The sequence below is a fragment of the Cygnus olor genome, chromosome 8 (genome assembly GCF_009769625.2).
Source record: "Cygnus olor isolate bCygOlo1 chromosome 8, bCygOlo1.pri.v2, whole genome shotgun sequence".
Taxonomy (NCBI): domain Eukaryota; kingdom Metazoa; phylum Chordata; class Aves; order Anseriformes; family Anatidae; genus Cygnus; species Cygnus olor.
The window spans coordinates 24237286-24261245 of NC_049176.1; the positions used below are offsets into that span (position 1 = coordinate 24237286).

General features: G+C 43.1%; 1 protein-coding gene across 3 annotated transcripts in view; it reads right to left on the bottom strand.

Annotated features, from left to right (window-relative positions):
* TRABD2B (TraB domain containing 2B) overlaps positions 1-23960 on the bottom strand; it is a 284436-nt gene that overhangs the window by 95746 nt on the left and 164730 nt on the right. For all 3 annotated transcript variants that reach the window (XM_040565346.1, XM_040565345.1, XM_040565347.1), the window contains exon 4: positions 14739-14913. In XM_040565346.1, the coding sequence (XP_040421280.1) occupies positions 14739-14913 (175 nt within the window). The remainder of the gene's footprint in view (positions 1-14738; positions 14914-23960) is intronic.

A 23960-nucleotide genomic window follows, 5' to 3' on the forward strand; every position in this document is an offset into this window, starting at 1 on the left:
CCAAAATTTGGCCATAGAGTCTCCTTATTCCATTCTCTGGATCTAATGGAAACAGACGAAGATCTGACAAGCCTGCAGAATCCTGAACAGGGAAGTTCAGTAGAAAATGCCATTAAAATACAAGCTCTTTCCTGATCACTGAAACCAGCAGAAAGGTGTTTTGCTATGGATCTGTTGGAGAATGAGCTCCTTTTCCAATCCCTAGTAAGGAGTGAGTTAGAGTTTACATCACAGCTTTTTCCTGACCGGGAACATTAACAGAAACCTCCTCCTCTTGCCAAAGCCACCTCTTTCCAAATAGGAACATAACCCTATGAAACTTCCACCTTCCATCAAATTCAAGGGAAATTACCCTATGGGTTCAAATGTTCTTAACAGACGTGCAGAACTAGGCCAGTCCATCTCACGAGAAACTGCAGCTAGTTTCCTCCCGTACTCCACAGCGATACCAAATCAGAGTTTTCACCTCACTGTTGTTACACTTTTCAGCTTGTCATCACCAACCTCCTGTGAAGCCAGCCACAGCGCTTTGGTACCTCTGAACAAAAAAGCTCTGAGTTTTAACATACAATCTCCAAATGGCTCCTTAAGTAACCGAAAGACGCGAATAACATCAGTCTAAAGTAATATTCCTTGTCCAGGATAAAAGTCTGTAAGGATCTTACTCCACACTGCCAAAGGTAATGGTCTTCAAAAAGATCTCAAGCCTGATCCTTTCCAGAGACAGGCATTATTGTCAGATCCAAGAGTAGAACATAAATGAATCAGGTCCATGTAAGGCTCTGTGCCACGCGTCTGAAACCAGGCTGACAGAACTCAGTGATCTGAGGATGACAGCAACAGTGGGAAACTTGCGCTATTCCTGCATGCAAGCATTTAAGAAAACAAATAGTTTATGTGAACAGATTTCAGTCTATGGTTTGTTTGCAAGCTGTTAACTTTGCGCTATTTGTCTTTCTTGGGATACAATTAGTCAGTGTCATTTGGCTTCTTGATACAGTTAATAGATTAAAATTAAAACAAACAAATAACAAAAGGCAACAACTAATGAGCAATGAAAGCATGTCTACAAGCCAGTATCTTTGCATTCATTAGAACACAGATTCCAAAAACCAATGCTTTCCTCAAAACTAACATAATGATGCCCTTGTTATGGGTGGCAAGCAGCAAAAAATATTTTCTCATGTTATGTCTTACACAAGAGGAATTCAAGATGTGTTTCCATCCCTAAACCTTTAAAAATGGACTTAGATCACTTGGGAAAGACAGATTTGTTTAATTATATATTCTACAAGAAAAAAATTACTAAAGAAATGATCAAAACCATTTGGTGTCCTCAAGTTGTGCAATATTTACACTAGATAAATATGGCAATTTCATTTTAACCTTGTTTCCAAAAAACCATGAGGCTTATGGGATCCTGCTGTCCCTCTGTGTATATGCTTTCGTCTTTATGATCTCCCCTGAAATATTTCTGAACCCACAGGCAAGTTTCAAATCTATTAGACAGAAGAGAAGCTGTCTCCAAGACAGTCCTTTCCTACACGTTTTATGAAAATAGATGACTGGACAGAGACTCACTGAACTCTCCTGCGGAAGAAAAAGTTGCAGGGTGAGCCTTATTAGGGACATCAGAGACCCATAAAGATAATACGAATGCCGTAATTAACAGAAACGCCTCAGTTACAGTTCAAACCTTATTAGACCACTGGGAATCCAAGCAAATGACTTAAAACCATAGGAAACCAGGCTTCATTAATGTCACTGCTCATGGAAAAGCGTAAGTGTTTGAGGATCAGAGCTTAACATCCAAATGGCTCCACGTGGACAGACCTTCAGTTTAGGTATTTCATTCCCCTGGCCTGGGATCTCACTTAATCTGTGCATCTACCGCATCCAGCACAACCAAGCTCTAACCAGGGGGCCCTCCTAGGACTTCTCCACGTGACGGATGTCAGCCTCCTAACACGGCACAACCTTGGCCGCACCGCCTGAGTCTAGAATTCTCATGGGCACCATACCAGCACTTACTTCACATGACTTAATGAGGCCATCCTGCAAACTGAGCTTTTTAAAAGTTCAAGGCAAAACTAGGAGCTTTTCCGGGATGGAAGAAAGTGACGACTTCTAGGCATTATCAGCTTGCAACAAACCTCAACATATGCTAGTACCAACAGCTCTAAATAACAAAAAGGAATGAGGGTGTTGTACTGCTTTCAGTCCTGTGTCTGAACACAATACTAAAGCAGTTTAAAAAACAATCTTGGACCCACAGTTTGAAGCTCAGGTTTAAACACAAGGAGTCGAAATGCTTAAGGGTTTTGATGAAAGCAGGGCTTTAAAGTCTTCCAAATATTCATAACTATCTGAAATAGTATTCATTTTTCCCTTGCGTAGAAGGAAATTGATCTTCAATTCTGCTAAAATATCAAGGGGAATTTTACCAAATGTCAGTTTCCTCAAACTGCGTGTATTTGTTTAAAACATTTTGCTTAACAGCAGATCGAGGGGGCAATTTTCAGGGTAGAAGTTTTGCAAATATTTTAAGTACAGTTTTAATTGACCCAGTTTGACATTAAAAGCACTTTTTAAACTCTTGATATTGTTGGCCATTTAAGATAAGTGGCAATAAATACAGATTAATTGTAACACATGAAATGAAATCTTCGAGCTGTGGTAGGCCAGTGAAAAGGCCCTTTGTGTGCTGGGGAGGTGCAAGATCATGTGTTAGGGTTAGGCTAACAGAATACCTCGTCAAGCTCAGCAAGGTTTTTGGTAGCTCACGCTGTGACCAACTGCAAAGACAACAAACGTTAGGCAAAGGCAAACCGTGTGATTGGCAGGTATTAAGAAAAACAAAAATGCTAGAAGGAAGGGTTCCCTTCTGACAGGAGCACTGCACAGCACAAGAGTTACAGGCAGGCCAACACTGGAGCTTTTATTGTGTGGGAGATGATTGAACTGCGAGCGTAAATTCAGACAGACAACTTCTGAGCTTTTTGTGTTTCAAGGAGATGCTGGATAAATGCTACAGACTTGGTGAGAGGCTCCACAGGGGACACTGTCTGGTACGTCTCTTCATAATACTAGAAAAAACAAAAACAACCCTCCCACACACCCTCCAATTTCCACCCCTCCTGGGCCTTGCATGCAGTAAGACAAGTCATATCAGAAGGCTGCAAAGGGTCTCAAGGTCTGAATTGCTTCTCATTGACAGTGCTTACTCATTTGGCCTGGTTGCTGCTTTAAGCAAACAGCAAAGATCTAACAAACACATGTCAAAACATTTTTTGGTTTTGGCTGGTTGCTTTGTCCCTCACAAGGATAACCACCCTCGATGAATAGAAAGCGGTTCTGTTTCTTTTTTTTTTTTTCAGTTTCAGGCAGATATCAAGCTTATGAATGATTGCACTTGTACTAGAAGTGTCTTTTCCTCCCTAGATAGGACAGTTGAGGAAAGAAGAAGCTTTACTCCTCTGCATAGCTGCGTCTCCCTTCTATGCACTCAAAGATGGAAAGTTTGCTGAGTGCTAGGGCTAGCAAAGGATCTGAACAGTGAACGAAAGGGTTGGCCAACACTAGGCTTCAACTGTATCACACAGTAAGACTTGGAAGCTTTGTACTGCTAGGTGCTGTGGGGGATTACAGCTCTCCCTCTGTCTTGGGGAGGAAATCCAGCCCCGTGTGAGTTTTCCAGAGCTAGCAGCAGAGGGCTTTCTTCACCCCTGCAGCACACACCAAGGCGCTCTCCAAGAAGTGACAGACAGCACTCCTGGGCCAGCCAGCTGCTTGCTAACTTTCCTCAGGAATAATATGGCTCTTCCATAGTCAGCAACACAAAATGTTGCTCAGGGAGGTCTTAATTTGCTGAGCAGCTTGCTCAAGGTCAGGTAGAGGTAAGGACAGAGCACTGAATTCTTGACTCCTGCTCTCAGGGTTCAGTTAATCCCTCCCACCAGAAAGGCAGGCATTTGTTGGAGGTCCGTTTTCTAGGTTTCCTCCGTAGCCAGTGGAAAGATGTCTCCAGAGAGCAATTCCTTCCATCTTAAAACATGATCTGAGCTAAGTGGGAGAATTTGTCCTATGGGGATTCACGGGTGAGAGGAACCTGATGATTTTACACAGAAGATGTGCTGACCTTTCAGATACCTACAGATCAAAAGGGAGCATCCCACCCTAACGGTTACCGCTGTTACCAATATACTAGGCAATTTTCAGAAATCTAAAGAAAAAAATAATTAAGAACCAACTCCGGCTTGACTTTTCCAACTCCCATCTGTATTTTGCTCTGGAAAGGTTTCAAACACTGTCCTCGTCACCACGTTTTCAGCACATCTTCTCCAACTGCTAAGTAACAACTAGCCTCCTTTCTGATTACCTAAGGTTGCAAAACTGCTTCCTCCCACAGCTCATGGTTTACTCTCTACTGTGTTTCTCAAATTTGTTCCTGATTGCCAGTAAGCCCTTTCAGGTCTCAAGGGAACAACCTTCAAGTGTTCCTGAACTCTGCACGCAGGAATGTTGCCCCAGGCTGCCTCTTGGGCTGGTAAGAGTTTCTGATGCTCTTTTCACCCCTTTGCTACTTAAGAACATTTTCAGGCATGGTTGATGGCACACTTGGCCAATTAGCAGTAACGAGGCTGCACGGTTTGAGTGCCCACGACTCATTAGGTTTATAGAGAGTCCTGGAGGCATACCTAGGTCACATTTACAAAGCCGCTACCTAATGTTGCTCTGGCCTTGAGAACGAACTGCTCATTAGAGTGCAGTCCAGAGATATGCGGATCCTGAGATACTCCAGATAATTATTTACTCTAAACATCATTATTCTGCTCATACCATGCCATGACTGATACACGTACTACATACCACATCCTCCTGCACGCAGAGGAACCAATAAAGTGCCACTGACTATGGAGAGATTTCACCTCCTCCCTTAGAGATTGAGAGATTTTCTGAGATCTAATAAAAGTTCAGCTCATGCTGTGCTCTTCCAGTGGATGAGCACCATCAATTTCTTTCTCTTCCATCCAATCACTTGTTTTCGTTAAGCATGGAAGAACTTATCTTGGAGACTCTAGCCATCTGTCAGCTTGGGTTATAATCAGCCAACAGACTAAAAATTTACAAGGGGGAAAAGACATTCACACACACCTATATGCAGACACTCACAAACACCATGATTGCTTAAGCCTCATTTCCTTAGGAAACCAGATTAAAAATAGCATTGATGTCAATAATGAAGTCTTTATTTCTTTGGCAGACTTCTGTTACTTTTAAACCAATCCTCTCAGTGAGAGGTACTGCAAAATTTTCAACTGGAACCAGACCAGATCGCTAAGTGATAAGAACCTCACAGCAGTTTCACTATACCTCAAACACCTTAAGGAAAAACACAAAGTGAATGTGAATTCTGTGTAAATACTGAGAACTGGTGCTGAATTTCATACCAAGTTAACCCAGTGGTGGCATTTGATTTTTCTCTCGAATTACCTTCAGCATATAAATACAATTTTTAAAAAGTCCGCAAACCTCAGAATTTAAGGTATTTCCCATAACAAACTACAGAAAAATACTAAAAATACTCATGTTATTTATTTTAGATATAAGTCACCTAGGTTTCAGTCCTGCAACATTATTCCTGGACAGTGACAGAGATTTTATTTCTGCCAGGGACAGATCCAAAGCTAAACTCCAACAAAGTGTTAGTACTTAGATTAAAAAGGTGTTTGGAAGTTCTCTGGCAGAAAGGTCACTGGCTGGTGAAAAACAGTTTATCAAAATCAAAGTACTTGGTAAGTCTCAGTGAATACCTCTAGAGAGGCAGAAAAAGGTACAAAACACATTCATTCCTCTGGCGTTTTGCTTTTTCACCTGCCTCCCCTTTCTCATTGCCTGTCTGGAACTCAATAGGAGTAAAGACTGGTAGTTCTGAAGACTTTTTTTTTTTTAAAGTTAGTTCACAGCTCTAGAAAATTGGTCTACCAATAGCAAGAACTCCAGCACTACCTCCAAGCCAGTCACCTGCGGACTTGCAGCAGCCACAGCTCTGAAGCTTCTACCAAAACCAGCACTCCAGTGTTTTCCACTCTTGTTAAGACCTTTTATATTCTTAAGTTTAGTTTTTAAAAAGGTTAATTACAAATCTGAAACATGAACATTTTCCATGGATTGGAGTTGCTTCTTGCTCCCCATCAGTCTAGACCTGACTCACATTTCATTAGGTCTATTACACAGAGCAGAACGGAATCTGAGATTCAAGAATGAATCCAATCTTCTTCCAGTTTTAGATGGCAGCTCAGCTATTGGACTTGGGCTTAAGCCCAGTTGTCGTTGCCACTAGACCAATTTTGTCCACAGATCTCTGCTGCTTTCTACACGCCACTATAAAATGGGTGAACAGTGGCAGAGTTTGTTTTCAACATCTATGAGAGGTGAATAACTGAAGTTTACGACATCTCTTCTGGCTGGCTGGCGCTCTAATTATTTCCCCTCTGCCTCTCTAAGTAACTCTATCTTCACTTTACATTTCTGATATTTAAATATTTTTTTTGGGCAGAGGTATATTGCACACACGTTTTCTTTTCCTTGACACGTCTCTTGTGATCTACCAGAGAAAACAACAATGGAACAGGAATTTAATTGGCTTAAAAAGAGACAGAAGGTTTTGGTGTTTTCCGGTAATGTGAAAGTAACAGCCTAGATCAAAGCACTGGAATGACAAATAAATGTTGTCTCATCCAGGTGCATATGCCAGTCACCTTGATGTCAGCTGCAGAAGTACCATTAATTCAGTGAGAGTAGGATCTGATCCCAAATCCATAAATCCTTTCTCAGCAAGTTTGCTCTGATGGTATTCCTGGCATAACCATGACCAAGAAATCCTGGAACTCTCTCAAGAACGCCCACTTTAATGAGATTTCCATTCCCAGTTTCCACACCAGTAAAAATTCTCAAAAAATCCACATAATTTACAGCCAGGCTTCTTAAGGCTTTCAGTTCTGTATCTTTTGCAGAACAACTAACTCTAGCCAGCATTCATGCCCTGTCTTTGTAATCCATCAAGATGATCACCAGTACTTCCTCCATGCACAGTCCTCCTGCAACTTGCCCCTAAAACTTATCAGAAATGCCTTGAAGCTGTAGAAGCTCAGCAGTACAAGCTGGTCTCTCACTATCAAGTCTCCCTTTCAGCTCCTGCTCTGACAGCCTGAAGCCCTGACCGAGGAGCCTTAGGGGGCATAACCATGGTGGTCTAGGTCACCTTGGGGGCAGTGCTGCTCCTCCAGGCAGGAGGGAACATGAACCCACATCAACCCTGTCAGTCTGTTAATGTGAGACACTACCGAAGGATTTGTGCTATCATACAGGGTTCTGAACTTAAGCAGCTGAGTCACCAAATTTCCTTCTGCTCTGGGACACCACCACACAGCTGGGTGACTGGAAGTGCATTTGGGTGCAGTAACATCTTAAATCTGTGCTACCAGCTGGGATAATCACTGCAGAGACGAGATCCTTGGATCTTTTGCCATCTGCATCCTATTTGCCTTTTCACACTAGCATCCCACAGAAATCTCAGTGGTAAGAGGAAACACTGCCAGCCTTGGGGTTCTCCACACAGACTTTTACAGATCTCGCTAACAGTGCTGTTGGATCTGGTTGGGAACTTTCTGATGAGACTGTTTTGGGATGGAAAGTGATGAACTGTCTCGCATCCATACATTGATTTCAACAGCCCTGCTATGAAATCTAGAGTTATATGGGACCTCTGCTGGTCTCCTGAGAGCTTACAGGGTGGCCTATAGATTCACAGCAAGTTCTTGCATATGGCTAGGGGTTGGGGGGGGAGAACATTTCATCCCATGTTTAAGCCCATTCCTGTTCAGCAGAGTGCTTAAGCCTGGGTGTAAATCTCCCATGATTATTTGCAGTTCCAATAAGAGAGTTTCCTGAATTATGTCTACATTTTTACATCTCAAATTTTGAGGAGAAATACAGCTAGGGTGTAGCCAAAATCTCTATATTATAGGACAGAAGGGGCCAATATAGCTTTCTTTTCTTTGACAACAGACAGGCAGAATTAGACTTATACAGTAGAACTTGGCACAGATGTAATAATAAATATGATATGAAAATGTCAGGGACCCAGAGGGCCTGACATTAACATACACGTTTCTTTAAAGCAAAATCCTACTGTGTGCAAGCAAGTTTTCCCATTCATCCTGGGAACAATTATGCCAGAGATGGTAAATGCATACACTGCACTTTTCAAGGCCTATTTTATTTGCATTTAACATTTACTTAAATACCTGGAACTAGCAAACACGAAGGCCTGGATTTTGGGCTGCAATCTACTTCATTGGGAGCAACGATGAGAAGCAGCCAGGCAGGACTCCCTGCTGAGCATGAGGAATTCTCCAGCAGACCAGAGGGAGTCCAGGGCTGGCCAAACTTCCCTCAGCAGTTTTGGTGGTGACACCCAAGCAAAATACATGCCCAGCGACAAATCTGTTCTTTCACTTGCTAGGTATCCTACCTTCCTTTGTTGGCACAGATGATAGCAGCCTCAAGATAGCTAAACATCACATATGCTGTATAGCATTTCTGTGATTAATATCTTGTTGTACAACAGGAGTTTTTCCTCAAATCAGGATTACAGGAATCAGCCTTCACAATGGCACTTCCCTTTTCACAATAAGGTAGTGGAGACAGGTTTATTTTGGCTTCCCTAGCTCAGGTTCTCTCTCTGTGCCAATTTAAGCTTCAGGTGAAAAGAAAATATTCAGAGGCTTCCAAACCTCCATATGATACATGATCAATGTACAGAAAGTTCTGCTGAAGTTGTGTGGTTCTGTTTTTTTCTTTTAAAAAGGCTACAGGCTGGATTTGCACTTGGAACGAGCGGTTCCCCAGTGGAGTAACTCCTGATTTACAACAGTGTCTGAAAAGGGAATCAGACCCTGCCTGTTTAATACAGACTTTTAAACAAATCAATTACATGTTTTTGGTCAAAATTAGCATGCAAGTATATTTTTAAAAGCAAAGTGATACTTTACCTTAAAAATTAACGTTAAAAAGTCCATACACAAAAACAGGCCAACCTCACTATAAGCATCTGGATGCCCAAATAAACATGAGCAAAGGGAGTTCTAGCATCTGCAAACTGTTAATTCACCCTTTTTTTCCTCTTTTGTAGGCTTGCCAAGTTCAATCTCCTGGTCGCCAACTTCTTGTTCCACTGAGACAGCCCGCTGATGAACTGCACTAGTGATGTCAGTAGCACCACTAATCAGTGCTGGACCAGGATGTCTGACCCTGGGGATAAAGTCCCTTTATATTCCAGCCTGCAAGTGTATGGTGTGTTTGGTTTTTTTTTTTTTTTTTAATTCCTCCCCCTCTCCTATGTCCTACAGAGGATCCAAGAGGAAGAACAGGAATGGAAAGAGCTACACAATTTCTGGAAAAAGGAGGACTGGGCCTCTGATGTGAGGCCGAGTTAGTTCCCAATGGCACAGAAGTGGGTGCAGCTTTGTGTCTAATTTGCATGCAATATTTCATCAGTGCGAAGTGCAAGACACCTATTTGCATATTCAAAGTCTGTAAATCCCCAGTCCTCAGTGTGCAGTTGCATGGCAGCCTCAAGGCATTTCTCTTTTGAAAAATCACTTTCAAGTAACATATGTGAACCTGAGTGCCAGATCTTGTGGCAGGTGCTAACAGCTTTCACAAAGGCCCTCTGGATTTTAATTTTTTGTGTTTAAGCTGTGTATAGTATCCATCACTTCATTCCCTTCCCCAAACTACTGAACAGAATTGTAGTTTCCCATAACAAAGATTCCCACCTCTCCCCATCTTTCCTCTCACCCAAATTCAACATCCACTACCTTCCATCTCAGTGATGGTCATCATTATTTTATTTATTTTAACGTTCAAGACAGCTACATCACCTGTAACCATCTCCCCAGGTTCTCTTTAGTTTACGGAGAAAAATAAGCATGTCATAGTGGTGATCCAGACCATGCATGACCTGAGCCACCTTGTCACTCTACTTTAGAAGGTGAATGGTGGATCTGTCCCTGCCTTTGGTATCTTCTGTATCTATGATGAGGTGTGATGAAATCCCTCTCGGGAAACCTCTGTAGAGAGCTGTGAGAAAGCTGGAGCTGAGGACTAGGAACAGGAGGCTTTGCATTCACCCTGTGCTCTCACACCACCTCCATCCTTTAGAAAAGCTCGGCAATTACCTTCTCCAGCATGTGAAAACAGCCACAAGACTTGCAACACACTTCTGCATCCCAGATAGCATTTAATATTCTGACCAGATAGCATTTGCAAAAAGGCTTTGGAGACCACGTGTAACATTTTTAACCATCTAGTTTACGATAGACTCATTGCTGATGATGCTGCCAGCCTAACACTGTCTGAGGAAAAACCTCAGCAGAATGGGTAAGGAATTCACCTTTCCTGAATAGAAACAATCAAAACCATTGAAGTGGGAACACCAGAAGAATTATTCCTCTGTTTTTAAGGGATCATGCAGACATCAGCAGAGCCCCAATCTCTTCTCTTACAGAAGATCTCAGAAATTTAAGCCTAATCTCAGCCACCTCTATTGACATCTGAACCAAAGAGGCCTGTTTTTGTCAAGCGGTGAGTTCTGGCAGTACACACCAACTTTACCAGGAGCTGTGGAAATCCCACGTGTGCTCTTCCACCACACCAGGGATGGAGGGGGCTGCACAGACCTTGCAGGCTGGGAAAACACAAACTGTCCTCTGCCACAGGACTGAGCCCCTGAGACAGCTCGATTCCCCTCTTGCCATGGGAGCCACTATGGTGCTTACAGTTCAGCACAGAAAAATAGCTTTTTTTTTTTTAAAAAAAAAATCTTAAAGCCTACTGACTTGGCTGCTAATAAACATCATGAACTAGAGCAGCATCCGAATTTCTGAAGCAATAAATCCAGCTCTCAGTTACAAAACTGACAGCTCTCATAAAAGAGAAAGAAATGCAACTAAGTAAAACATCCTAAGGAAATTATCGTTCAAATTAACTGCAGACATAAATTTATCCATCTGTTATCATAAGTGTTACTTGAAAATTATTTGCCCATAAAAATGAAATAAACCAGAGTGATTTTTTCTTAAACATTGACTTCATGTGTATAGTCTTAGTTGCCAAAATATTAACTCTTTTTAACAGCCCATGTGCTCTTGGCAGTGTCTGTTTCTTGACTGTAAATGGACCTTTATTAATCACATGTATATATCAGGGCTGAGGGGCTTCACTGATCAATAATTCCTAACAGTCCATGATGGATTTTCAAAACAAAAAAGCAAGCAGAAAAATCTTTTTTGTTTAGAAGTACCCTATTTAACCACTTTCGCTCATTCAGAGAGAAAAATTAACACGCCTGTTACCTGAAAAATAACATTTAACTGCACAAACAATAAATGCCATTTGTTTACTAGAGTACAGTTAGTGTGCATATAGGCACAGCGGAATTTTCACATTAAGCCAGACTATGGTAAACCCTGGCAGGAGAAGAATGAGGTGTACAGAATTGGGTATAGAATTGTGTCCCATTTTACCCAAATCCTGTATTTTTCTTGGAGAGGAGAAAGAAGTAAAAATGGAAAGAGTAAACAGACATTTTCACTTGTGTTTTATAAAGGAATAAATTGAAAGTTTGACCTGTACCAATGTATTTAGAGTATTAGTAATGCCATGGAAGGGTAGAAGTGGGAATCTATTGAAAAGTCTACCTCCTATTTAAAATAAAGTCAGAAAACTGAAAAGCTCAAGCTAGAATTGAGCAAATTTTTGTTGTTGTTTTAATATTTCTGAATAGAGCAAAAACCTTTCAGCAGAGTAAAAAGGTTTCACTTCATCTCATTGATCTAAATCCTGTTTTTATCTCAGCTTTCTTGGATATTCAAGTATCTCTCCCCCTACAACTTCTTCATCTCCAGTACTTGTGTGCTTGATGTTTCCTAGCCTTGCGCTCACTCACAAAACAGACACCCTAAAGCACATCCCCTGCAGTGCACCCTGATGTCTCTGCAGCTCAGCTCTACGTGGCACACAGCAAGAGTTTAACAGGGACACCACATTCTCGCTCCTTGCCTCTGGAGGGTGATTTTCAGAGTGGGACCCTGTCCCCAGGTGTACTGTGAGTTACAGGATGACACCAAGGCAAAGTGAGTCACCTTATAGCAGCCCAAGACCGTAACACTGCATTTGCTGAAGGTTTTCCAGAGTTATTTTCATGTAGCAGGAGAAAGTTTCATGTTTAGGAAAACATTTTGTTTTCCTAATTTTGTTTGTCAGCACAGTTTTATCCAATTTTTCCCTTCCCAGAAACCATGACTGAAATTATGAAATTTGGAAACCAATATACCTCGAAATGAATAAGAATTCAATTATATGAATTCCAATATCCTCAAAACGTATGTTTTAATAAAAAGATCATGCTTAACACAAGAAGAAAACCTTTTGGGGGTACTTCATCCAGAATATTTTTTCCCTAATTACTGTTTTTCTATCCCATCAGCCTTAAATACACCAGTTTTCAAACAAAGTGAAATAACTTCTTGCACTATTCCAAGAGTAAGCACATTCCAGCAGGGTTCTCTCATGCCTGTCCTAATCAAAGGTGCATTTCTAAAACTTTGCACTTCAGAGTTCATGGGAATATGTGAGAGCCTGAACTTTCATCAAGAACACCATTTTTTAATGCATAAAAAAAACAAAAACAAACCCTCAAGGACCTAGAAAACAGTTTGAATTCATGTCCACAGCACATAACAAAAAACCCTTAAAAATCAAGAGGTAGATATAAGAATACAAAATGCCTTTTTTTTTTTTTTTAAATGTCACTCTTACAATTATACCTTCAGGACAAAAACTGCTTTTGAATCATAAGAGAAAATGAACTTGCTTGCACTTAGGCCACATAAAAATTTTAGCATTGAATAATTAATAATTTTCTCAGTACTTATGGCATGAAGAAAAAACTCTGGAGAACAGAGGAGGAATTAATTGTACTTAAAGTACGGATGGCCTGCAGGGAGGGACTGTTTTAGTGAGAAAGGCCAAAGGGATGCTGGAACAAAGCACCCAAAACAAAAAGCTTTCCTCAGCCTCTCCCCCACCCTGGTTTCCAATAAATTCTGCCACATGCATCTGCTCTGTCTTGTTACAGTCAGTGCTGGAAAAATGAAACAATCCAGTGACAAAGCTTTTTCCAGCATAGCCAAAAAGGACAGTAAGAGACAGAACGGGACTTCTCTTTACAAGTCAGCTTTCAGAAGCAGAGCTGCCTGTCTGTTTTGGGTAGCTGCTCTCAGATGCAGATAGGAGTTGAGAGCCCAAACCCCCCACACAGCAATGCCCAGTTTGTCCCCCTGGCTCCAGGAGTTACCTGCTTAGGGACTTCGTGAACTGGAGACTCCATCAGACCCATCATGTACTATAATCTCCAATAAGCCTAGCTCCATGGGTTAGACAAACTTTTTTTTTTTTTTTTAAAGTTAGTCCCTGTCCAATTAAGAACCACAATGACATATTTTTCTACTGTAAAAACAGATGAGCAAGACTCCTCATACAGAAATATCAGGCAATCTTGAGATTAAATAGGCTTAGGAAAATTCAATCTGGATCCACTCAAAAAATAAATACATCAAAATGCATCTATCTGTACTAAAGCCTGCAGTCTTTAATCAGAATTCCCACCAAAGTGAGTAGCAAGAGGCAAGTCGTTGCCAAAGTTCACAGGGAGAGCCATGGGATGAGAAGCAAAGTTCTGTCAAAAATGAGAAATTGTTAGCGAGATGGAGCAGGAGGAGCAGATCAGTTCTCAGCATGGAAATCTCAAGCTGCCTTGAAGGATAGTTTAAAGAACCACTGAAGCTGGCACTCAGGATTCTGCTGAGCAGGGGCCTGAGCAGTTATTTATGCTCTTATCACACTGAAACGTGAATTCCATTTGAAAGGGTAAACAAGAAGAGAGAGACAGGACAGTTGCATGTGTTGTTGCAGATGCACAGAAGTTCTAGAGACATTTTCTTTCTGCAGTCTCCATGTAGAAAATTAAAACAGGCAGAGGGATGCATCAGATTGTTACTTAAATCTTAATTGAGACTTAAAATGCTGCTATTTAGCTATACATGTAAATCATACACTTGTGCAAGGCTCAGAAACATCCAATCTATTGGGACACACTAAAGCAGCTAAGTCACATCGAGAAACACAAGGAACAGAAACACCAGAAGGTTTGAAATGCCAGACCAGGACCCAGAGCCACACACTGGTGCCTTGCCACAGCAAGGTTCATGTTCCCCCAACCTCCCTGCCATCAGTACCTGACCTTACAAATTCAAAGGCCCTTCAGGCACCCTACGCGCACTGCCACCAACACAACCATGGTGCAAACACAACCTAAGAAGCCAATAGGTTTGGGTGGGGAAGGGAACAAACACAGAGGTGTGAGAAGTGTTAACAGCTTCGCAGCTCTACCAAGACAATCTGACAGAAAGCACAGCTTTATCACAACTCAGATGGACCCAGGCCCACCTCCTGCAGCAAATACTTCATTTTAGAAGCAGGTTTATACAGACAAAAGCCTTTGTGCAAATCCCCTGAGAAAGCTTCCTGCATGACCAGCGGAAGAACCCCAAAGCATTCAAACCACTTTACTTCTAATCACAATATCTAAATAAAAGAGAGCACTGCTGTACCTGCTCCAAAGGCAAAGAAGAAGCTCTTGTCTGCATTTTCCCTCAGAAGCGCCATCACTCTCTTCCCCATCCTCTCATTCCTCTTGTAGATGAGCTCCTGTCTGAAGTAGCTGTCTATCTCCTGAGCCGTCACCTGCTCGTGGGGCGGGAGCGTCGTGTTGATGAAGTTAGGGACCTGCAGTGGAGAGAGAGAGACAGGCTCAGCTGGAGGCACCAAGCTCTGTTAAAGAAAATGGGCTTACAAAAAGGACATGTGACAACAGTTAAGTAATCTCAAAAACACTGGAGGTTTTAATCTAGTCTTACTTGAGACATCTGAACATCGCTGAAAAAAAACACCAGAGGATGTGAGCTTGCTGGGAATTCTACAAAAAATATACAAATCACCAAACAAACAAAAACCCCAACAACAGGCAGTTTTTCAGAACAGCTGGTACCTTTCCTCATCTCAGAAAGGAACAGCAGGCTGCAAACGTTTCCTAAATGGAACTTAAGTTCATTTTGACTTTTCTCCGTTCCTTCAGCAGACTAAGCTTTTAGGCATTACACCTGGGTAACTTACCAAAACCTCTTCTCTGCTTGTTCAACCCAGTTCATTGGCAAATAATAACAGAACAACAGAACAAGTCCTCTAATCTGTTCTCAGCTGCAGTCACCTTCACCTTGAATAAGGGCTGCAAGATTTGGCTTGTATATGCTGATTTTTAATAATCCGAATGGTTAAAATGGTAGGAAATGTTGATGTAAAGGAAGATGTAAACGTGGTAAAACTCCTTACCTTTCCCTCAGTTTTAGATGCTATTAGATCTCACTAGAGAAGACAACGAATTGCAACACGTAAGTCCCTAGAATATTCCTGATGTTTTGGGGGAGAGGAAGGCAATTCCACAAAAAGTGCTCCTTTAGTCCCTACTTTTGGAAGGAGAGATGTTCACACACAAAGAAGCATGGTGAAAACTCAAAGCATTGTTAGGATTGTTCTAGCAAGGGCAGCTAACCCAGGAAAGGGCCAAGACCCAAGCTATAAAGGACAGACGAGCCGGAAGTCTCTGATTTTTAGGATAGTTGATTTGTTTTGACACAATGAGCCCAAGGTCTGCCATGAGAACATGGGAGCCTACAGTGCAGCGACAAGTGCTGTAGGTGGACAGTGTCTGATGACTGTTTACAGGACCAGGCACCTTCCGGTGATTTTCTTTGCCTCACCACTGGAAAGCAGCTTAAGCTGCAAAACCCCAATTCGGGTTTCTGAGTCCCCAGGTGAATGCAAAGCTGCCAGGATTTCCAGTGTTAATCTGAGTCAGTGGTAATGGTATTGCATGCGCAGTCCATAAGGGGAACATCCCTCAAGCAGTGTGCTGAAATACTTGATGCAAGGGCTCTTTTGCTTTAATTCTTCCTCTGGTTTTCTACTATACCAGATTCATGCACTCATTTTCTTCGAACCTGCCTTTAGTCTTCTTTTTTCAGCCCACCTCTTACCCTCCCATGTGGCCGCATGATTTTACCACAACAATTTTTGTCTCTTCCCACATTCTTCGCTCAGATTGTCTCTCCAGAAGCTTTCAGCAAGTCTTAGGGAAAGAACTAACCTTCACCTTCCCAGTGGCTCTCCTTAAAGCTTTCTCACTGCAGCCTCAGCTACAACTTTTCTGATGTGTGTGGGGGACGGGGAAGCTGAGATTTCTCACCATGCATTATTCAGCAGGACAAGTCCAGGCCTTGCCCTGGATTTGCACCAAGGGCCGTACCCAGCTGGGCGAGCCAGAAACGGGCACCACATCTCCGGAGCCAAGAGCCCCACTGCTGCTGACAGCAACCTGCTGCTCTACCTGCACCAGCCAGGAGGACCAGGTGGACCTTTGAGGTTCAAACACTGTGATTCCCCAACCTGCTTTGCCAAATCACCGTATTTCCCACAGCACATCCCTCCTTACGGATTCAATTGTATTAGCCTGAGTCACTCCTTCCTCCCGGGCTCTCCAGGATGGCTTGGCTTCTCCAATGTATATTGTAAAGTCCTCAGAGGAAGCAAGTACTTTGCACCTTGTTCTCATTTTAGCCCTTTGCCAGCACTCAATAATAACAGTCCCATTAAGCCAGACCAACTGGAGACACCAGTTTCCTGTTAATGCACAAGGAAGCTGCCTTGTTGTCTGGCAAGAGCCTGTGCTTGTCTCAAAGGGACGCAGGAGCAGCCTGCTGATGTCAGAGGGGTAAAACATCTCTGGATACGATAGCAAAGGATGCAGCAGCTTCAATTCCTGGTGAAAAGCAGTGAGAGATTACCGTAGGAATAATGTTTGAGGAATGAGTAGCCATTTTACACTTGCTATAACCTCTGCAAGGTAAAACTGCAAATCAATTGGTCCATACAGATATGCCAAGACTTTGCAATTCCTCTGTACCCTGTATTTGATGGGATGATGTGGCTGAGCCAGGAGTCAGGGGAGCTCTGGGGGACCGGAATGGAAGGTGACATTTTCTGGGAACATCTGAAGGCTTGACACCCATGTAAGGGAAGTCTTCTCCCTTGTTTTTGTCTGAAGGGAAGTGAAGGCTGGGAACCGATGGGGACCTGCTCTCGGATCACCTGCAGTGCTTCGGGGAGAGCAAGGTACAGCACTGCCTGTGAGGACGACTTGCACAAGGCAGGAGCTGCAATACTGGGGATCGAATGGCTTCAGCTCATGCAAATTCTACACTTGCAATCCTACATCCACGTTCAATTCATAGTTCGGTTCCCTTCCTTACCTAACCTAAAATATAGTCCATGAAATGAAGCCATTTCCTTGCCTTTTTTTTTTTTTGCCTTTTTTTCCTCCTTTCCTTTATTTTCCTTCTGTGGGAAAGAGTTTGCTAAAGACAGAGAGATAAATTTCAGAAAAAGGACTGGGTTTTGTCAGCATTTCTCAAGCTCGTCCAAAGAACAAGAGGAAAGAAGGTATCACCCTACAGGCACATCATCAGCTAGGGATCCCTCTGCACCTTGTGCATTCCTGTATTTCTAATGACTGCTCCGTCACTGGCAAAAAACCGACCGCGCCTGTGTATGTTTATGCGTGTGTGTGGCAGAGGCTAGAAGATAAATGATTGAAGTAAGTACGGCCGTACACAGTAGTGCAACCACACTCTGAGCTACGACTCTGGCCCCATTAATCACCTCCGCTCCTCCCTGTATCGCCGCTCCTTTCCACAGCCGGTGACATACACCATGCCTGGCTTCAAGGAGGCAGCTGCTCCTGTTGATTTAAAAAACCCTCTGGATTCCTAACTACCAGACAGGGATCAGGAAGTCAAGAAACAGTCGCATGCAATTAGGAAGCCGTTAACCGCAGTCGGGATTTAATGTTTTTGGGGGGAGGGGAGGAAGAAAATTTGTTGTTTTAAAAGAATAGGCTGATGAACACACCGAAGGGATGCACCTTCCCTGTTCCATTTCATCAAATATTTTTCTTTCAATTCATTGTACGAACTATTTTTAATATTTAAAGGTAGGTATTTGTCATTTCAAACTGCGTGAATGGATGAAACATTCACTGTGCCAATGGGCAAGGGACTGACCATCTCTGCAATAATAGCTGACTACTGCTATCAGTACTCAAATGTATAGTGGGGTGCATGATGGGACTGCTGAAAAATCCTAACTTCTTACTTTGCTGTTCATCTAGGAAAGCAGGAGTTGGATCAGCAGAAAAGCACAGTGCAACCCATCACCTGGGCTCGCTTTGCCGTTGATACATGTTAGAAGGGATAAAGAGGTTCTGTAGTCAGTCTCTGCAAGCCATGCAGTTTTCTGAGAATCCATCCAACTCATACATACATATATACATACACACAAAAAAATACATATTTCTTATGGAAACTCAATAATATATTTCACTCACAGCTATTGAAAAGGAAGAATATTTTGTTTGACAGAGGCACCTAGAACTCTGCCTTTTTTCTATTCATATTTACCCTGGACTACAGCTCTCCAACGTGCAGTATAGATGGACCCCAGACTTAGTCATTAGGTGTCACCCTTGGTGTCATTAGGTACACCGTGCATTTCTTTGTCAAGCTTTTGAGGTTAAAGGAGAGAATATGGGAACTAAAAGAGGATAAGTCCCAGTCTTGCAGAAATGCACCCCCAAGTCTGTGTAATTTTACTTGAGTCAGTATGCCTGATGGAATATATGTGTGGGTAAAGGTCTGCACACATGTCCGAGCTCACAGTGCTGTGGGATGCGGGCCATAATTCTTCACCTTTGAAGTCAGTAGGAGCTTTAGGAAGAAGAAAGAGGAAGGGTTGTGGAGTGGTTATGACACTATCCTGAAAAAATGGGTCTGTTCCCATGGGCAATACAAATCTCATGCATGATCACAAACTTGTCATTTGGGTTTAGACCTTCAAAGCAAACTCAGCACTTAACCTCCACTAAGTATCTTTGAAGCATTTGGCATTATTCCTCCTGTCTCTCAAAAGCCCATCTGTAAAATGGGGACAGCAAGACTTTCCGACCTGAGAACAGATGTTGCATACAAGGCACTGGCTGAATCTACTTGTAGAAGACAGGACCCAAAGCAAGATCCAAAATCAAAGATGACAGTTAGCGGTAACCTCTCTTCCCACAACTACTTTGTGGAAGAAGGCTGGGATTCTGCTGCAATCATTAGCATAAGAGCTAACAACATACTTCAGCTTAGAAAAAAATGTATCAGCCATATCTCAAGATCTATGCTATGCTGTCAGCTTTGTCTACAGAGACAGAGAGAAAGAAAGGGAAAAAAAAAAAGAGAAAAGAAAAATATATTGGTGCAGGGTCTTTTATCACAGTTAGGGCTGACTGCCAAACTTCAGCTGAAACTTCATAAACACTGGATGACATTTAAATACATTTTCTTATTTACTATTTTTTAATATTTGGACAAATTTTCTGGGCAGAGGCACAATGCCAAAGCTGTGAATGTCGATCTGAAAATAATTTTTTGGACACATATAAGCACCTTCAACTTTGTAAAACATTTTTTTCCCTGCTTTGGATCCACTGGCTACAGTGGAACTGCTATTCAGTCCAGTATCAAATCATAATCAGATGTGGAGGAATAGTGTTTTCGTTCCTACTACTATATGTTATACTTCTGTCCATTTCCCATTCCTCCAATAACCCCTTTTAGCCTCATTCTGTTCCAGTGATGCTAGCCTATTCCTGGAATGTCTGTTCAAACAATAGGATTATGTCAACAAAAAATCAGTACCACCAGTATCAGATTAAAGGGCTGACACTGCCTGTGTGCGGGCAGAAGTGACCTTCATCCACAATTCAGCTAGAGATGGAGAAGTAGCTCAGGTAGGGAAATGGGAAGCCAATCAATCCATGCCATGGAAAATAATACAGTGGTCTCAGCAACCCCATTTAGGAGTGGATTGATTGCAAATATACAGAGGCAACCAGTTTCCTTATCAGTGTATGCCCACACAGCACTGTGATTTCCCTCTTTTGGCATTAGGCATCAGTTGTACCCTAGACAATAAAGGCCACAGCTGAGGTGAAGTTTGATTGCTTCAAGGCACATAGTCTGAGAAAATTTCCTTTCCTGAAACCTTTCCTGACATTATCTTCCTCTGTCTTGCTCAACCCTCTCAGCTTAAGAAACTCATCGCCCCCTGTCTCCCAGTAAGCAGACAACTAAAGGCTTTCCAACCTCACGGCATGTGCATAATTGAACTCCAGACTGCCCCATGTACAGTACCATCACTACTCCTCGCATGGGAATCTCTTAATAATAATGCCTTATGGCCCCTCTCTCCCCTGGGAGTTCACAGGCTAGACAGAGAAAACAGGAGGAGACACTCCAAGTCACAAGAGAAGACCATGGCAAGGCCATCAGCTTCTCAAATTCCAGTCCCACACCTAAACACAAAACCCATCCATCTTTCCCTGACAAGACAGCTCAGCTTCCATGCTAGTAATCCTTATCCGGTTGTTACACCACCAACAACATTTTTTTTTACATGATAGCCATTATATATCATTAGCTGCCCGGTTTATGAGCTTTACGTGGGCAGAGGCCAGGAGACAAGTAAAGGATCACACTTCCCAAGATTTTTCCTGTACCAGCAGGTCAGGAACTTTTATAAGGTCTAGAGCAATACCCGAGATAAGAATCTCAAGAGCTGACAGCATGGCTTACACGGGCTTCCGGAGAACCAAAGCAGCATCCTGAAACGCTCCAGCTCCTCCGGGAGACTGAACAGCCCTAAATTCACACCAGCACTTGCTGGGTCAGAGGCTGACATCTGAGCTCCAGTTATCACTCGTTTATGAAGGGAGGATACCCTCCTGTTAGCCAGCCTTGACAGGGCATTGTGGTTTTTATTGCAGTGCTGCAAAATATACTACCCTGGACTCGGAAGACACCTGTTTCTCTCTGATTTATGAACCCTTCTGGCATCTGGGAGAGCAATATCCACTTACTGCAGCCTCTGATACGAAGAATTCAAATAGAGCAAAGTAAATGGGCTGCAAGAAGAAGTGTCTCCACGAGGAGGACGTGGCTGCTGGAGTCACAAACTCTGCTGCCGACTCGGCTGGTTTTCCTCCAGCACTCCTGAGTTTCCATCCTCATCGAGACCTTGGCCAAGAACGGGGTGGGTGTCTGGCTCTTCTGATTCAGCCCAAAGTTGGCAGCTGCCAAGGAGACGAGCTTCCAGTTCGTTATGCAAAATGGAAACCAGGACTGCAAAATGGTGTCTGATTCAGGCATATTGCAATTAGCCCGTCCTTCAATGCCTGCTGCTTTAAGGTGACAATTTCTAACTTTTAAGCATCACAGTTTGAAGTAATGTATTAGAAGCCTGAGTAGATTGTAAAAGGAGTCTTAGATTTTCAGGATAAATCAGCCCCATCTCTCCTTTCCCACAGCAAACATCTACCCATGATAGGAGGTAAGAGGGTATTACAGGCACTTCCAGCACGTTTTGGAGGACAGGGCCAGGATAGGTATGTTGGTTTGGTGGATTTTGTGCTGCTAAGTTGGTTTATCAGAAGCATGCCCTGACACCAAACTTGGATACAGACTCGGACTGACTGGAAATTACAGAGAGCTTAAACATATTCCCAACCCGTGCTTATCCAACTTTGTTCCCACTGCCTTTGCAGAATGCAGAGCAGTTCTCGAGAGACAACTCTCTCTTCAGCCAGCGGCCTGGAGGTTTTGAGAGCATGTCAAAAAGCAGGCGAGCTTCTCCCACCCACGCTTGCCCACCAACTCGCCCACCACGCTGCCCTACTGCAGCCACCCTGCTCCAGGGAGCCCTTCGGGAACTGCTCTGGGGTTTGGACCAGCTCAGCATTTCCACTGCAGGAATGGATTTTCCATTGCGTCCCTTGGCTTAGTGAGAGCCTGCAGTGTCCCAAAGCCCTGACAGCAGGAAACAGCAGAAATTGCAAGGCAAAGGGGCAGTCGCCTCTCCCTCAGCAGAAAGTGTGGTCTAGCAGACTGGGAGCTGAAGGAGAGGGGCTTCACAAACCCTGAATTATTTTCTGGCTCTGAGTCATTGCAACTTGGATACGTTGCTGCGCTTTTCAGCATTTCTACTCTCAGTCCTCTTTCAGAGGGCTGCGTTGCACTGTTAAGGAGCCCCGTTCCCATCCCGCAGCTGGGTGCTCGGGCTGCTGGGCAGCAGCTGAGGTCGGGGTGTCTCACACCTGCAAGCCAGCAAGCTCAGCCCTGCTCTTTTCAATGTGTTCTTGCTTTCATCTGCTGCCAAGAAAAAGGGCAGAAGGCTGGCGGCGCAGGCAGCCTGGCTGTACCATTTTCCTTGGCAATAGCAGTGGCAGGAAGAGGAGAAGAGCCTCCCCTCCTCTCCCAAACCCAGTACTGCAGGGCAGAGGGCAGCACCAGAAGCCCACCGAAAATACCAGGATGAGGCTGGAGGGGAAAAAATGCAAAATGGAGGGGAAGGGAAGCGAGCGAAGGAAAAAACTTGAAGGACAAAGACCAAGAGCATACGGTGATTCAGTTTAAGAGCAAGTCTGCTTTTTGGGACCAGGTCAGGGCAGCCACGTCTGGCTGTGAGCTAACCCCTGCCCGCCCACGTCACTGCTCAGAGTTCATGTATGTGTTGCAGATGCATTGCAGATCTCGCCAGAAAGCTTTCTGTAATTGGCCTACCCGATTAAAAGCTAGCTTGGGTATCTCTTAGCATGGCATGGCAATTTTAGTGTCCAAAAGGGAGATCTTTGAGTTTCAAATTAGCAAGGTCAGCTCCATGAAACACAGGAGCATCTAAATTTATAAACGGAGGAAAATTACAAATCAAAGACCAAGAGGGAAAAAGTAGGCTGAGAACTGCTGAATTCTCTAAAGATAGCACGTGATACTTCAAAAAAAAAATCTGCAGGTGAAACAAAAGCTTCAGAAGCCACTGCTGGCCTGACTGTAGACTGTAGAAAAAGAAAGAACAAAGGAAAAAATGAAAAAAGGGAAAAGGAAAAAAAAGAAAAAAAAAAAAAGGAGAAAGGCCACAGGGATGGGTTGTGCACCTCACAAACAGCTTGGGGGGTGATACTTTTATCCCTGCTAAAAAAGGACTTTCAGCAAATCCCTGCAAAATCATGACCTCCATGTATGTTTTCTATTTGTTTTTCCACACCAGCTAAATAGTTGCTTTCCAAGCACTTGGGGAAAAAAAAAAAAAAAAAAAAGCTACGCCAACCCCTCCCCCAAAGCCTCCTTCCCCACCCCAAGCCTGTCCCTGCTCCCCTTGGTAGCGATGCCAAAATATGCAGCCGGCCCCTCTATCTGAACGAATGTTTTGATTAAAGAAGTCTTAACAAAACAGCCAGAACAATGATCCTGGCCCCCTTTCTGCGAGCTTCACCCAGCTATGCAGTGTATATTTAGGACCAGATTACAGGGACCTGCTCATTAATTGAATAAGGATGACAAGCCTGCAGTGTATGCAAATAAAGGTTTGGGTTTCAGTGGGGAGGGTAAATCTTAACTACCAACTGATAACTCCTGCCCCACTTAAAACCCATTTAACATCGGGATTTTTTTGAGGCCAGCTTTCATGAGCTTGCAAACATATGGAAAAGTTCAAGTTTTTCTATTTCCCTTCCAAAGGCTTTGTTTCCTTCGACAAAGATTTTTTTTTTTCTATTCTGACACTAAAACCATCACCTATTATATTGCCATGACACCCAAGGAAAGGTACTGATCAAAAGGCAAAGC